This window comes from Curcuma longa, chromosome 7 (assembly GCF_044706935.1).
Source record: "Curcuma longa cultivar G26 ecotype Majalengka, Jawa Barat chromosome 7, ITB_CL_G26_1.1, whole genome shotgun sequence".
Lineage (NCBI taxonomy): Eukaryota > Viridiplantae > Streptophyta > Magnoliopsida > Zingiberales > Zingiberaceae > Curcuma > Curcuma longa.
In genome coordinates this window covers 4657213-4673587 of record NC_133867.1, presented here as the reverse complement: position 1 = coordinate 4673587, position 16375 = coordinate 4657213, and the positions used below count along the sequence as shown (strand labels likewise).

The window sequence follows — 16375 nt, the reverse complement described above, 5'->3', positions numbered from 1 at the left end:
CGTACAATAATATAATATTTGATGGTAGCTCACTTACCTCATTAGTACAACATGATTATTACAGCATGTCCTGGATCATACTAAGTATAGGCAATAAGACCCTTAACTACCGCAGCGATAGGATATTCTCCTTACCCCTAATGACTCTATATAATGATCTCCGTTTCTTGCAGGCGCAAGTACGCGAATACACAATCAACATTCTCCTTCTATAACATTGTTGGTTCTTCTTCTCCATCTCTGTTTCACGACCTGACTTGAGCGTCGGAGTGGTTAAGCCAAGGCACCTCCTAGCCTTTGTTCTCACCCTCTTTCTCTTTGCAGTCTGACAGGAGCTCCACCGTCTGCGGATCTTGCATGACTTCACCCTCATCAACCGATGATTCATCTGTAAATGATCTCAAGCAGAACATACACTATTGAATGGAATTACACAATATTTATAATAACTATCATGATATTTATTTCTTTATTTATTATGAATCATGATTAGCATGACTCATGACGAAACTTAAGTTCACGACCATAATTTATGGTTTGACAGAGCTCATTGCTTTCACAATTACAATTCACAATTAGGTCATTATTTTACAATAGCAACTCATGATCTAGCCACAAGCTCATGTTGAAGACAACTCATGGGTAGATCCCGAGCTCATGATGACTTAGTCATAAACTCACAATTGTGTTTTATGGCTAAATTGAAGCTCGCAGGCTACAATTCATAATTAACCCGCGGGACTAGAACGTAGGACAATCATTCATCTAAGATTTTCAATGTCAAAACTAGGTCCATTTAGCCCATTCATGGTCCATTGGAGATCATCTAAGACTCCAATCAGATGGTCGTCAAGTCAAGTCAAGTCAAGCCGAGCATCCAACTAACTGTTGATCTAATTTAGGGTTTGTGTATAAACGGAAGCAGTGTGGGAATTGGCTACGAGTCCACTGCTTTAATTAACTAGTTGGGTTAAAGCAATTTAGTTCTGGGCCTTTATTGGGCCCGAACCGATTCATTTTAGGAGTGAACCAGCTTGATTGCACTGAACCGGGAGATAAGTCGGTTTTATATAACCGTTCCCTGGTTTATCCCACAACCCTTCCTCGATCCATCCCTGTCCCGATCACCTCCTCCAAGTTCTCTTTGCGAGCTCCGGCGAGAATCGTCATCGACTGGCGGCATGGATTCGTGGACGGTGGCAGATTTTCTTCGAGGCGGATTTCCTTCTTCCTTTATCGAAAGCTTCTGCCACGAGGTCCATTGCGTCTTCTTCCTTTTGCTCGATTAGGTAGATCCTTTCTTCTGTGTTGTTCAATTGAAATTTTCATTCAGAAATATCAATGAAATTAGGTTTTCAGTCCTTATTTACTGCCCATGATGTTCCACTGTTCATTTCCCCAATTTCTGCACCGGCCTTCACCCCATTTCGACTCCTCTCCACCCATACATCTCTATTCATCGCCTTTGACATCACCCGCCTTCACCATTGCACCAAGCTTTCTGCCGCTGCATCCTCTTCGGCATGGGCGTTTGCGATCACCCACTGACATACTAGCAAAGTTGTTTTATTGGATTGAGTTCGTAGTGTTATTTGATACTATTTGGGTTGAGTCATATAAATGATTTGTATGCTTGTTTTTACCTAGGCTTATGCTCTTTGAATGTTTGAAAATCCTAAGCTAAATGCAACTGACATTTTTAGATTCATTTGCAATATTGATGAAATCACGAAAATATATTTGCTAATCAGTGACATGATCTCTCATTATAAATGTTTGTAATTGCATTAGCCTACTGGTTTGGCGGATAGATTGAGTAAACAATTGTTTTATCCTATAAGTTTCAATTGTCTTTTTCTTAATTGGTTAGAAATTCACTTTTTAATGGCCCAAAAAAAGTCTAGTATGGTATGGATGTATTAATCTAACGTGAATATATTGTCATGTCCTTCAAAACATGGATAGATCTCGACATTTTATCCCATTGATTCAACAAAAAATTTCTTTATTTTCCTATGAAGAACAAAATAGTTTCTTCAAATAAAAAGTTATAATAATTTCCTTTGAAGAAATAATAATTACATTGCAGTCCTTATTGAACAGTACACACCATAAATTGTGAAGTCATTACAAGGAAAAAATGCATTAACATTTTTAATAAATCTGTCAAAAGAAAAAAAAAGAGTCATTACAGCAATATATTATTTTCATGAATCTGTGCAACTGAAATGATAACAGTATTTTATGATATCTATCTATATATTGAGTTGATTGTTGGGTTTATTTGGTTCAAATAACATCCCTTAGCACTATGATGCTATGATGAAGGCAATCAATTCCGATTCATGAATATCGATAGACATGAAGGCAATCAATTAAATATAACTAACAAACTGGTACCATAGGGAGGTGTCTGGTCACAAATAATACATTCAATAATATCATAGTTGATGAGAAGAATTGCAGGGTACCTGCCTTGTGGTATCAATAGCAAAGCATCTAAAATCACCGTAGGATTCAAATGATTTATAAAGGTAGCATTTGACGATGAAATTCTTTTACCATACAAATATTCAATATGCAATATTTTTTTAATAATTATGTTCTCCTCTTCTACACAATTTAGATTAGTTACTTTTATTTTCATTTCTTTGCTTGCATAGATTAAATTTTTTATCACATAATGTAATGCCTCAAGGCAATATTTTTATGCATAAATTATAACTGGTATTTAAAAACAATTGTTACCTTGTCTGTGCCTTACTTGAGTAAAGGTCGTGGTTACAGCTCTACCTGTCTAAAAACAATATTTTTATATGTGCTTGATATTATTGCTTAAAAAACATTAACCAACTGTAGCTATGACATGATAACTTAACATTTGTGAATTCGCATACTACAGATTGTCCTGTCTAACATACAATAATTGGTGAATCATCTTAATTAAATTACAGGCAATTGGGATTTAGGACATGTGCCAATGGGATGGGGCATTGTCTCCAAGTGAGTATTAGCAATTAACCCTGGTTGTTTGGAGGAAATAATGCTTAGCAATGTTGTTTGAAGGGTATTACCGTATTAGCCCAAAAGTTGTTGACATTGAGGCACACAAAACAAGCATTGAAAGCGAATACTTCCTTGGAAGATTATAAAGGGTAAGGAAACATTTTGGATTATATGTGCTTGATATTATTGCTTAAAAAACATTAACCAACTGTAGATATGACATGATAACTTAACATTTGTGAATTCGCATACTATAGATTGTCTTGTCTAACATACAATAATTGGTGAATCATCTTAATTAAATTACAGGCAATTGGGATTTAGGAGCATGTGCCAATGGGATGGGGCATTGTCTCCAAGTGAGTTTGATATTTCTTTTGCTGATCTTTGTCATGCGATATTGTGATACAGCATGCTATTTGTTTTCCTCTTTTTGTTGCCCCATTAACTGATCCATTCCATGACGGTGGCTTTATCTTAGCTATCCATTACAGGCAGAAGGATAGCTAGCAATCGAGAACATCTATCATCAAAATGCAAGTGAGGTTAGTGTGGCTGCAAGTGAGGTTAGTATGCAATAAAGCTCAAAACTGATTAGAAAAACAAAAAAATTAAAAGTATATATATAGTCAGTTTTTTATATATGCATTATATAAGTGTTTGTGTATAATATTACTTATAACAATTTTTTAAGAAAAAAGTTTCCCTCTTTCCTTTCCATCAAAGAAATTGTCACTCTTTCCATCCTTGGTTAGGAGGAGGGACACTATGCTTTGGGCAAAAATAAAATGGGTATCCATCATTTGTAAAATCATTAGATGAGCATCCATTTCCAATTAAAGTCAAATGAGTGTCCTTTTGTGATTTTATTTCGAAAATATTCTTTGATCTAGTGTTGTTGTTGCAGCTATTCGTAGTTGTTACAATGTGTATAATTTATCGAGTAGTTATTATAATATGTAGAAGCTACTCAGTAGTTGTTACAACGTGTATAGGGTGAGTTTATGATTTATGATTTAACTTTTATATCATGTAGAAACTATTCAGTAGCTGATATAATATATTTAGGGTGAGTTTAGGGTTTATGATTACCACGTATAGAAAGTTATTGAGTAGCTGCTACAATGTGTAGAAGTTACTCAATAACTACTACAACATGTTTAAAGTTTATGATTTATACTGTGTAGAAGCTATTCAGTACTTCTACAATATGTTTAGAGTGAGTTTAGAGTTTATGATTCAAGGTCTAGAGTCTAAATAATATTATATCAAAAAATTATTGTTAATTTGGTCAAAATTATTTAAACTTTATCAAAATCACTTTAAACCGTTGTAAAATTTATTATGTAGCTGTTACAATTTGAAATCTTAAATTCATTCTAAATACATTATAACAGCTACTGGATAGTTTCTACATGTTATAAAAGTTATTCGATAATTTTTATACAGTGTAAATTTAAATCTTAAATTTAAGATTTTGTAGTAGCTATTGACAATAAAACGAGGGCGAGGTAGACCAAAAAAGACTTAGTTAGCAACAATAAAACAAGATAAAATTTATTTAATATAATTGATGATATAATAGGAGATAGAGCTCAATGGCGTAAAAGGATCCATATAGCTGACCCCACTTAGTGGGATAAGACTTGGTTGTTGTTGTTGTTGTTGTAGTAGCTATTGGTCAGCTTTTACGTGTTGTGGCGGGTATAACAATGTTGGGTCAAGGAATATGATGAGGTGTCCATTTGTTTTTTTTAAGGGATATCCATTTGATGTGTTTGATTTTTTTTTTCTTCCTTCCCTCAGAGGGTATGCGAACTAAGGTAATATTTCTCTTCTTTTAGCAAAACTTTTTCCTATTTTCTCTTCGTTGCTATTTCATCGTGACCTTGCATCTGCCTATGAGTTATAACCGGCATGAGGTCGTGGCTAGGCCATGAGTCACAGCCACTAGAGAGCAGCCTAATCGTGAATTGTGGTTGGGACATCAATGAGCTCCGTCTGACCATAAATTGAGACTGTGAACTCGGGTCTTGCCATGAGTCACGGCCAGGGCCGGTCCTGGGCCAGGGCAATTAGGGCGACTGCCCAGGGCCCATAAATTAATAGGGCCTAATTTTTAGATTAACTTTTATATTCTTAGGAAAACCCTAGATCCTCTCACTTTTGTCCCATCCCCCGTCTTCCCCTGCCGACTTCCCTGCCGAAGCTCAACGAAGCGACCCGCTGCATCAGTCCCATCTCTTGATCCTATACCCGGACGTAATAGTGAACAAGTGTAGCGGAAGAGTAGGGCTCCGGTGCTAATTCTTCTTTTTGGCTCCCATTTTGTTGGAAGTTGTTGATGGCCATTGAATTTCAGGTTATATCATGGTCGTATCTAGGATTCTAGGCTCGCGCTGTTCGGTGTCAGGATCTTGAAGGAACCGAGACTAGGTGATGTTTCTGCTTCCTTTTTGATACATGGGAATTTTACTCCATGTTACCAACGTTTCTGTCCACATGCCTAAATTTATTCTGCAATGTGCAAGTTGTTTTTTTCCCTTTAATTTTTTACTCTGAAATGTGCAAGTTCAATGCTTCACTAAGTCCTTAGGTGTTAACATAGTTGCTGGATTCTTGCTTTTACTCCGAACATCTATCTACTATTATTACTCTTTGAGGGAAAATATGTTAAAATAGTAAATACATGTCCAAAATGATTGATTATTTATAGTTTGGCAAGATGAAACCAAAATTAAATGCGGCAATGACAAATGCAAGATTCAAAGTGAGTGGTGGCTTCATTAAAGTAAACAAATTTAGCTATCTAAAACCTTTATCAAGGAATAACTTAATGTTTTTTTCTTAGAAGTATGTAAAAAAACAGTGAGGTATTGTATGATTTATAAGCATAAAACAAACTACATCATCTCATGTACACTATATATATATATGATGCTTTTATAGTTTTTATTTTGGTAACTCTTTCTTATTTCCATATGCAATTTCTTGATTAAGGATACTTTTCCAGTTGTTTTAAGTTCTCTCGTGCAAGTTGTATTTGAAAATGATTGATATTTTCATGTGAATTTCCAGAGTAAGCTTTGCTTTTTCGGGCAGCAGGTGGCACAGTTGCTGAAGGAGACAATGAGAAGAAAGAAAAGTTCTTGAATGTTTGAAGAAAATTTTATTTTTTGAAATCTTTGGATTTTGCAAATGGTTCATGGTTGATAATTGCTTTCTCATTTGCTCTGTGAATGTGAGCTATTCATAATTGGACCTTTGTGATATTTAAACGTGCAAATGCTTTTCTTCTCTGGTTCTTGGAACTGATCTTGAGACTCAATATTAAGTTTCTTTTTTAACATTTATCTATTTATTCCTTTTAGCGAGTCATAGACTATTGATCCAATGTCAATAATTCTTCCTTTGGATTCACCATGGTTTGGACCTATCCCGTGCTTCTACAGCATGACATTTGAAGTGCTGAAATTATTATTCTGATCGATGAACAATTCTATTTCTCTATTTTTGTTTCCTGTCCAAAATGTTCACCAAGTTGAAGTAATTCAATATGGTAGACCTTTTAAGGGTATTAGAAGATACACTTCTGCTTGATGTCCTCGAATACTTTCTAATTTTAGTGGTGCTGATCTAGTTTTTAGTAGAGGGTTTTTTTATTTATTTATTTTTTTTGTATATTTTAAATATTATTTAGAGAGCATATCGCTATTATTTTAAATAAAAAAATTATAATTTCGCTCCCTTCTACAATAAGGACGGGCTCTTATGATGGCTGATCATGGTTCAATAGAAATTGTTTAACCGGACTGAGCCAAAAATTTCTTAATCGGTGCATGCCAAATTGTTTTTTCATGCGCCATATTTTAAATTGTGCACATGAAAAACGACAATGTTTCTCTGTACGGCATTAAAAGTAATTCATGGAATCTTTGCTATAAAACAAAAGGATTAGACGACCTCGCCGCCCCACTCTGTTTCCTCTCTTGATTGCTCTGCCTCCTCCCATGGCCCCACCGCAGCTGTCGCCGGAGGAGGAGGAGGAGGAGCAGGAGTGCTCCCGGGCGTTGCAGCTCTCCTGCGCCGCTGTCCTTCCCATGGTTCTCAAGACGGCCATCGAGCTCGGTCTCCTCGAGATGCTGGTCAAAGCCGGATCGACGGCCGCGCTGAGCTCCGAGGAGCTCGCCGCCCGCTTGCCGACCACCAATCCATCGGCTGCGGACATCGTCGACCGCATCCTCCGCTTGCTGGCTGCGAATGCGATCGTCCGCTTTTCCACCGACGGCGGCAGCTGGAAGTACTCCGCTGCTCCCGTTTGCAAGTACCTGGTGCAGGATGACGACGGCGGCACGGTGGCCAATCTAGTTCTGCTTCATCAGGATCAAGTCATGATCGACACGTGGTACGATATATAATTTCATTTTTAACTTTATTTTACTGACTCTCTTTTCAAGTTAATTTTCAAATTTCCGAGGGGATTTCAGGCGCTATTTGACGGACTCCATCTTGCACGGCGGCCACCCGGTGATGGCGGCGTACGGCATGACGACGTTCGAGTACCAAGGCGGCGACCCGCGGTTCAACAAGGTGTTCAACGGCGCGATGAAGGGCATCTCCACGCTCATCATGAACAACCTACTGCGCCGTTACGACGGCTTCGCCGATGTGCAGGTTCTCGTCGACGTCGGCGGAAACACCGGCAGCAACCTCAGCCTCATCACCTCCTTCTACCCCCACATCCACGGCATCAACTTCGACCTCCCTCACGTCGTCGCTGACGCACCGGCTATCACCCGAGTGGAGCACCATGGTGGAGACATGTTCGAAGCCGTTCCCTCCGGTGACGCCATCATCCTAAGGGTCGATCAATTCAACAGTGATAACGTATAACATTTCAGATCTATCCTTCTAACAGTTGAACATCTGCAGTGGATTCTTCATGATTGGAGCGACGAGCACTGCGTGAAGATACTAAAGAATTGCTGGAAGGCGCTGCCGGCGGAGAAAGGCAAAGTGGTGGTGGTGGAGTACGTTCTTCCGTCGGTGCCAGAGGCGACGCCGGAAGCCAAAGCTATTTTCCAGTTGGACCTGTGCATGGCTGCTTACAACGTGGGCGGAAAAGAGAGAGCAGAGGAGGAGTTCAAGGCACTGGCGAAGGAAGCAGGATTCCATGGATTCAACGCTCTTCCTGTGTTGGCAGGCACTTGGGTCTTGGAGTTCATCAAGTAGATTAGTTGTCCTTGCTGTTTGCTTTCAAATAGGAATTCCCATGGATGATCACGAGTGTTTAAGAAATGGATTTGGGGGAATTTAATTAATGCTAAAATCATGTATTTTATTTGGCAGCTTGTTTTGAATGTTTAATTGAACAGAGTGATTGCTTTCAATCTGTTTTTGTGGCATGGTGTTCATTCAAAGCCATTCCTATACTTAAATCAAGCTAGAAAGGAAAAGCTGGTATTCCTTTACTTAAATCAATTGGGTACTTCACAGCTTGATAAAATATCATAGGAAATAGTCATTCGTGTTAATTTCGTAGCACCGTTAGAAGAGATAAATCTGTTTTAAAGAATCTACGTTTAACATAGATCTCAATTTCTCTATTTTTGAACAGTTGGAAACCCGCTCGAACTTTAGATTACTTTTCAAGTACTTGATATTCGGCAGCTCGACCAAGTCAGCTTAGTCATATAAGATAATTCAATCTTCAGAGCAGCGCAAACAGTTCATTCTTCCTTATCTGTTCAAATCATCTTGAGAAATAAATCTAAAATTGATTTTTTTTCATAATTTCAATTTAGAAAAATTTCCCTCTATCTCTCCGGTAAAAATTGTCCAACAAGTCAACTTCCTTGGAAGGACACTTTGAGTTCAAAGCTCAAGCTTATCCCTGAGTATCTACTTCAAGAACTTAAGTGTCAAATCACATGAGGTGTTCTAGAGGATCGAGCTATAAAAGGGGTCTAGACAGCTGAGTCACATAGAGAGGCTTACCAAGTCGAGTCACACAAGATTTCTTCAAGAAACACTAGACTTCAATTATCATTATTAGATTCTTTAAGAAACAAGCAGACAATTAAGCAGAAATGGTTCAACTCAGGCAATGAGATAGAGATCTGAAATTAGATAAGAGACATTTCTTTCGTTTCCTCCTGCAGAAATCAAAACCAACATCAGCAACGCAGAGCCCTAAGGCTTAACTCAGCATTGTTGAAGTGATATAAGAGAGGTAACATTTGCTCTACAATATTTATATTTCCACATAACTAGAATAATCAGGAAATTTTAATATTATGAAAATTTAAATATAAAAATAAATATTCTAAATAAAGAAAATATATTACTCTTAACAAAGAATATAATTAATTACCATATGATAAAATCTCTGCATTTCAGATGATTGAATCTTGAATTTTTTTTTATAATTTATTTTCATGGATCTAGAACTTATTTTCAATTTATTTATTTTTATTATTTCTTTGTCTGCATTATTTATTTCTTCATCTGGATCAACACTCTAGCTCTAGTTCTGGGCCTCTATTGGGCCTGAACCGATACATTTTAGGAGTGAACCAACTTGATTAAACTGAACCGGGAGATGAGCCGCTTGATATATATCGTTCCCTGGTTTACACCGCAACCCTTCCTCGATCCCTGTCCCGATCGCCTCCTCCCCGGTCTCTCTGCGAGCTCCGGCGAGAATCTTATCTTCCCGATCATCGTCATCGACTGGCGGCATAGATTCGTGGGCGGTGGCAGATTTTCTTCGAGGCGGATTTCCTTCCTCCTTTATCGAAAACTTCTGCCACGAGGTCATTGCGGCTTCTTCCTTTTGTTCGATTAGGTAGATCCTCTCTTCTGTGTTCTTCAGTTGAAATTTACATTTTAAAATTTTGTGAAATTTTCTGTAGAAAAATCAATGAAATTAGGTTTTCCGTCCTTGTTTACACTGCCCGTGATGTTCCACTGTTCATTTCCCCAATTTCCGTGCCGGCCTTCACCTGTGACCTGCCACCCCATTTCGCCTCCTCTCCACCCTTACATCTCTATTCATCACCGTTGACATCACCCGCCTTCACCACTGCATCAAGCGTTCGCATGGGCGTATGCGATCACCCACTGACATACTAGCAAAGTTGTTTTATTGGATTGAGTTCGTAGTGTTATTTGATACTATTTGGGTTGAGTTATGAAAAAGATTTATATGCTTGTTTTTGTCTAGGCTTATGTTCTTTGAATGTTTAGCAATGCTAAGCTTAAATGCAACTGACACTTTTAGATTCATTTGCAATATTGATGAGATCACGAAAATATATTTGCTAATCAGTGACACGATCTCTCACTATAAATTTTTAGATTCATTTTATGATATCTATCTATATATCGAGTTGATTGTTTGGTTTATTTGGTTCAAATAACATCTGTTAGCACTATGATGCTACGATGAAGGCAATCAATTCAGATTCATGAATATTGATAGACATGAAGGCAATCAATTAAAGATAACTAACAAACTGGTACCATAGTGAGGTGTCTCGTCACAAATAATACATTCAATAATATGATAGTTGATGATAAGATTTGCAGGGTACCTGCCTTGTGGTATCAATAGCAAAGCATCTAAAATTGCCGTAGGATTCAAATTATCTATAAAGGTAGCATTTGACGATGAGATTATTTTACCATACAAATATTCGATATGCAATATTTTTTTTTATAATTATGTTCTCCTCTTCTACACAATTTAGATTAGTTACTTTTATTTTCATTTCTTTGCCTGCATAAATTAAATTTTTTATCACATAATATAATGCATCAAGGCAATATTTTTATGCATGAATTATAACTAGTATTTAAAAACAATTGTTACCTTTTCTGTGCCTTACTTGAGTAAAGGTCCTGGTTACAGCTCTACCTGCATGTTACATCCTGTGAAATCTTCTGAATTGAAATTATCAATTCATATTTTGTACTTTTTTGGTTCAAGGAAACGAGAGGGGGAAGGAGGAAGTATTATTTTCTTATGCTGTCAGATTTTTGATAATATCACTTAATCATTGTTGTTTGATGAGTATTAGCAATTAACCCTGGTTGTTTGGAGGAACTATTGCTTAGCAATCAACCCTGGTTGTTTGAAGGGTATTAGCCCAAAAGTTGTTGACATTGAGGCACACAAAACAAGCATTGAAAGCGAATACTTCCTTGGTAGATTATAAAGGGAAAGGAAACATTTAGGATTATATGTGCTTGATATTATTGCTTAAAAAACATTAACCAACTGTAGCTATGACATGATAACTTCTTCTAATAAAAAAATTAAAATATAATAAGATTTAATAGTATAAATGCAATGCAATTATTAAGGATGCACCTCTTCTTTACTATTGACTTTGAGCCCAAGTTAGCTGTTGACAGGGAAGAAGCGCACATAATAGTTGATAATTTTACACTTAGATAGGACACACAAGAAGGACTTTACTTACCATTGGGATTGTTTTTGCTAACGCTTGTGAGCATTGACATTTGGTAGATTTGTGTTAGTTTTTTTTTCCTTTTTCTTTTCTATTGAACTATTGTATTTTTGTTTTACCACTTAACATTTGTGAATTCGCATACTATAGATTGTCTTGTCTAACATACAATAATTGTTGAATCATCTTAATTAAATTACAGGCAATTGGGATTTAGGAGCATGTACCAATGGGATGGGACATTGTCTCCAAGTGAGTTTGATATTTCTGTTGCTGATCTTTGTGAGAGATGGAGAGAGGTTAACACTGCTCTTCCCCAATGGGTTTGGTTACCTGATCGTGCACTAGGTGCTTTGTCATGCGATGCGGTGATACAGCATACTATTTGTTTTCCTCTTTTTGTTGCCCCATTAATTGATCCATTTCATGAAGGTGGCTTTATCTTAGCTATCCATTACAGGCAGCAGGATACCTAGCAATCGAGAACATCTATCATCAAAATGCAAGTGAGGTTAGTGTGACTGCTAACTACACTTGCATTAATAGAAACTTTCTAGCATCTAATTTCTTCCATCTCTTTTCTTCTTCAGGAAGGAAGTTGCGAGCAAAGCATATCCAGGGACGAAGAGCCTTTTGATGAGGCTACCTTGGTAAACTTTATCTAATAAACCTCTTTTTGAATGCATTGGTCATTAGGAATTAAAATATGTCTAAGCTTTAAATTAAAAGCACATTATGCCCATAGCAGTGGCATGTGCCTGTATTGATCTATTTGAAAAGTTGTCTAGCTGTACAAATATCATTTACATCCAATCTGATTCCACTCAATGTAGGTGGAAAAAACATTGTTTGTATGCAATAAAGCTCAAATCTGATTAGAAAAGCAAAAAAGTAAAAGTATATATATATATATATATATATCAGTTTTGATTAATGCTATATTTTTGCTTATGCTTTATATAAGTGTATGTGTATATTTACTTATAACAATTTTTTTAGAAAAAAGTTTCCCTCTTTCCTTTCCATCAAAGAAATTTTCACTCTTTCCATCCTTGGTTAGGAGGGAGACTATACTTTCCTTCCCTCCAAGGGTATATGAACTAGGGAAATATTTCTCTTCTTTTAGTAAGATTTTTTTTCCCTATTTTCTCTTTCTTTCCCCATCTTTCCTTCCCACTTATCTAATTGGGGCTTATGGTTGGTTTACTTGGGTGAAAGATAGGAGAGACTGAAAGACTAACAAGATTACATATGGAACTCCATATATACACTTTTTTATGACTTTCCCTCCCCTTCCCCCTCTTCTCTCGTATCTTTCAATCCAAGTAAATCCACCCTTATATATATATATATATGTATGTATGTATGTATGTATGTATGTATGTATTTGTCGTAACTGTGATTGTATCTAACTCTTATTTTAGGTTCGAAGTTATGAAAATGACATGCATATCTATGATTACCACATACTCTACAGCTTCACTTTCAGGGTTCCTGTTCTTTATTTCCGTGGATATCAATCTGGTATGTTAATTACAGGTCATTTTGTCCATGATGTTGCATTTGCCTTCCACTAAGCCAAGAATGATCTTTATGCAGATGGTTGTCCTTTGAAGTTAGTTGACATCGAGAAAGACCTGCCTGCTTACTCTCTCAAACTACTTAGGGAATCAAAATGGGCATTCATTACCCAGGAGGTAATGCATACATCCTTTTCCCCCTTCTTTTTCATTATATTATGTGCCACCAATGTGCCTAAACCAAGTTCAACTCTTGAGACATCAGGATCATCCTTACCTCCATCGACCATGGTATACTTTACATCCCTGTGGTACAGGTGAATGGATGAAGTTTTTGCTTTGCAGTGATGCTCCAAATAAGATCCCTCCTCTTCGTGGCTATTTATCTGCATGGCTATCGGTCATAGGTCAGGTTGTCGGGTTGAGAATTCCTCTTGGGTTATTCAAATCAGTGTAGATGGTCTATGGCTATGGCTGACAAAAACTTTGTAGTTTCACATAAGCTTATTAATGTTAAAATTTTCACATCTCCCTCATAATTGATATGTACTTTTTCGTGATATTGTGGTATTGCATGTGTAAGTTGTCAATTGGGTTAGGCTGCCGGAGTTGTTAATTGGGTTGGGTCATGCCTGTGGCTTGGCTCATTCCAAATGAAGGAAGCTGATAGGAGGTGGTGGGCTGGCTCTTCTCAATTGAAGGAAGCTGATAGGAGGTGCTGGCTGCTCTGCAGTAAGACCTAAACACTTATTTAACTGAAAAGCATCCATTTGAAGTACAAAGAATTAGTCTTAGACTGAAGTTGTCAAAATTGAGATTCTATCTAAGATGTGAAGAGGTTTATAGGTTTCAAAATCTAAGATTGTAGTGTAGATAAATAAAATTATTTATTTTGTACTTGTGTGCTTCTAAACCTTGGTATGAAGATGCTGAAAGATGTCAAACTCTGGGCTTTTGTTTTTCATTAGATACACCCAAGCCTTTCTACAAGCATCATCTATGAATGTAATAAAGAATTGATTTCCAATCAATGACCACCTCAAATACACCATAAACATTTGAATGTATTAATAGTTTATCTTCTGCTCCTTTCCGTTTCCATTCCAAAGGATATTCTATATTTTCTTCTTTTTGAGCAAACAATAATCATAGCATTCAACTTTTTATCATTGGTTAATTTACTTCAGGACTGACTAACCATGCATTCTAAGTCTGTTTTTTTTTTTTGGGGACTCAATCTGCCATTCCGCAAGGCAGATGAATCATCCTTCACTACACTAAGCTATGCTGAACTAACTTTTATATGTGTTTTATACAGTGTGTAATAGCTTTACGATTGCTACTATTAGTTGAGTTATTCAGTTTACCATCAAAGTAATGCTGAAAGCTTTCTTTGTTGAAAGTGTGCCCTGTACTACTTCTAGATATGCTATCTTAGGGACACTACTGTAGGCCGATTCATTTTCGCTTGAACATAAACGATATTAATTTTTGAACCAACAATCCACTCATTTACAATGTGATAGCATTTGGACATAGGCTAATTGCATCATTTGTTGGTGATGTGGCGACAACAATACTTTTTATGGTATGATCCCGTAGCTGCTATACAATTGTAGCAGCTACAATTCTGTAGTTGTTACAATTGTCTTGTAACAGCTATGATCCCGTAGTTATTACACAATTATAGCAATTACAATTCCGTAGCTGTTACACTTGTATTGTAGTAGCTATGATCCCTGTAGCTACTACAATATAATGTTGACTAGTATTGATTATAAATAATCTTTCTATTATGTAGTGGCTATGATTCGTAGCTGCTATAATATGATGTTGACTTGTGTTGATTAATGTCGATCAGAGATGAAATGTCCATATTATAAGAGCTATGAACTGTAGTTGTTACAATACAGTGCTATTAGTGTTGATCAGAATCAGTGCACTATAACATAATATTGATCAATATTGATTAGAGATTAAGTGCTACTACAATATAGTATATTAGTGTTGATTAGAATTAAAGTGTATGTTGTAGTAGTTATGGTTCATAGTTGCTACAATATAGTTTTTTTTTTTTTGTGTCCATCAGAGTTGAAGTGTTCATGTTGTAGTAGCTATGAACTCGTAGTTACTACAATAGCATAAAAAATAAGAACAGTTTCGGAAAGTAAAATGTATAGAGTTGAAATGAGGCGTCCTTTCGATAATAAATCAAAAAGGAGTGCCTCTTTGACAATTTCCATTAAAAAAGGGTGCCTTTTTTATTTTTACCTTACTTTTTATCTTTCTGGAGCAACGTAGAGTTCTACTTCATGTTACTGAGCTTACAACAACAGTGCTTTATTTGTTAATCTTATAAGGTTCGACTCTCTTGGTGATAGTTGCTCTTAGTCAGTCGAAAGGCATCAAGGTTCACAAGAAAGGATTTACAGTTAAAGAAGAAATTCTGGTTCCTTTCTCATTTCTAACGCAATCATAGGTAAAACGTAACTCTTGTGTTGCATAAAGGCCTTTTTAAGATCCAAAATTCCTACTCGGTTATCTTTTTCTTCTCATTTTTCGAGGTTTGTAATTTCTGTAGAAATCCATTGGTGAACTTAATGGATGCATCCCTGTACAACAAACTCTTTCATCTTTGCTTCTGAACATCCTAAGGTATTTCTGTGTATGAGCTTGCTCTAGATTTCTAAGTCCTTTTCTTGTTGTGCATTCTATCTAGAGTATTAGTGGCATTGCATACCTCATACAAATTCTTTTCCTATTAATCTGAGTGTGCAATTGGCTTCATCAGAAAATGGAATCACATAATAAGTCTCCGAATTGCTTCTAAAGTCAGGTTGCTGGTTAATTGCTCTCTATGTAAAGCAGTGTCTAACCGCCCTCCGACGGACTTATACACGGTGATACTCCTACTCCTCTGAAGTCATTTTTCTGTGTTGTGCCCCCTCAGATGGAAAGAATAGTATCATCCCTTGTTTAGCTAGGAGATGATAGATCATGCCGGTTAGTGAAACTTTACAACTCATTCCTTTTTGCAAACTGATAGATTGATGCATGAGTTGTGATTTTTGTTCCTTTTAGCACTAGTGGTGTTTCATCAACCTTAGTAGTGATGTTTAATCAAAATATGGATAGAAAGATAAGAATGAAGCTAAAAGAACATTTCAAATGGAGGAGGGAATAACTAACTTACCTATTGCTAGAGAAAAAAATATATTAAAAGAACATATTCTCTATGCATATGTTCAATTTTTTTTTAGCATAATATTTGATTTAGCTAATGTTATTTCAGAAATTCAAGTTAGGAGAGATTGTTAATCTCTACACTTATGGTTCCACAAATAAGATCATGATTTATCATCTACTTTCAAGGTG

At 36.5% G+C, this 16375-nt stretch overlaps 2 protein-coding genes across 5 annotated transcripts; both read left to right on the top strand.

Moving 5' to 3' along the window:
* Window positions 1-1112: 1112 nt before the first annotated feature.
* Window positions 1113-8347, top strand: LOC141831684 (tricetin 3',4',5'-O-trimethyltransferase-like). Of its 3 annotated transcripts, XM_074719100.1 has the most exons (8): window positions 1113-1256; window positions 2955-3003; window positions 3067-3155; window positions 3316-3365; window positions 3488-3572; window positions 6959-7411; window positions 7494-7869; window positions 7939-8347. In XM_074719100.1, exons 5-8 carry the CDS (start codon window positions 3541-3543, stop codon window positions 8236-8238), a joined length of 1161 nt encoding a protein of 386 aa, XP_074575201.1. In that variant the 5' UTR covers window positions 1113-1256; window positions 2955-3003; window positions 3067-3155; window positions 3316-3365; window positions 3488-3540; the 3' UTR covers window positions 8239-8347. The 3 variants fall into 3 exon arrangements, with proteins under 3 accessions (XP_074575201.1, XP_074575202.1, XP_074575200.1); XM_074719101.1 differs by having other exon boundaries at window positions 2955-3155; window positions 3501-3572; XM_074719099.1 differs by having other exon boundaries at window positions 2955-3155.
* Window positions 8348-9669: 1322 nt separating this feature from the next.
* Window positions 9670-13925, top strand: LOC141832129 (ubiquitin-like-conjugating enzyme ATG10). Of its 2 annotated transcripts, none has more exons than XM_074719614.1 (7): window positions 9670-9853; window positions 11683-11848; window positions 11941-11991; window positions 12071-12130; window positions 12905-13004; window positions 13080-13177; window positions 13266-13925. In XM_074719614.1, exons 2-7 carry the CDS (start codon window positions 11702-11704, stop codon window positions 13455-13457), a joined length of 648 nt encoding a protein of 215 aa, XP_074575715.1. In that variant the 5' UTR covers window positions 9670-9853; window positions 11683-11701; the 3' UTR covers window positions 13458-13925. The 2 variants fall into 2 exon arrangements, with proteins under 2 accessions (XP_074575715.1, XP_074575716.1); XM_074719615.1 differs by having other exon boundaries at window positions 9675-9821.
* Window positions 13926-16375: the final 2450 nt, after the last annotated feature.

Excerpts from the sequence above, each read along its gene's own strand:
- LOC141831684 (XM_074719100.1), top strand. The coding sequence starts at position 3,541 with ATGCAAGTGAGGTTAGTGTGGCTGCAAGTGAG. Across the intron at positions 7,412-7,493 it reads CAAGTCATGATCGACACGTG|GCGCTATTTGACGGACTCCA; the intron begins GTACGATATATA and ends AGGGGATTTCAG. Across the intron at positions 7,870-7,938 it reads GTGACGCCATCATCCTAAGG|TGGATTCTTCATGATTGGAG; the intron begins GTCGATCAATTC and ends GAACATCTGCAG.
- LOC141832129 (XM_074719614.1), top strand. The coding sequence starts at position 11,702 with ATGTACCAATGGGATGGGACATTGTCTCCAAGTGAGTTTGATATTTCT. Across the intron at positions 11,849-11,940 it reads GTGCTTTGTCATGCGATGCG|GCAGCAGGATACCTAGCAAT; the intron begins GTGATACAGCAT and ends TATCCATTACAG. Across the intron at positions 12,131-12,904 it reads CTTTTGATGAGGCTACCTTG|GTTCGAAGTTATGAAAATGA; the intron begins GTAAACTTTATC and ends CTCTTATTTTAG.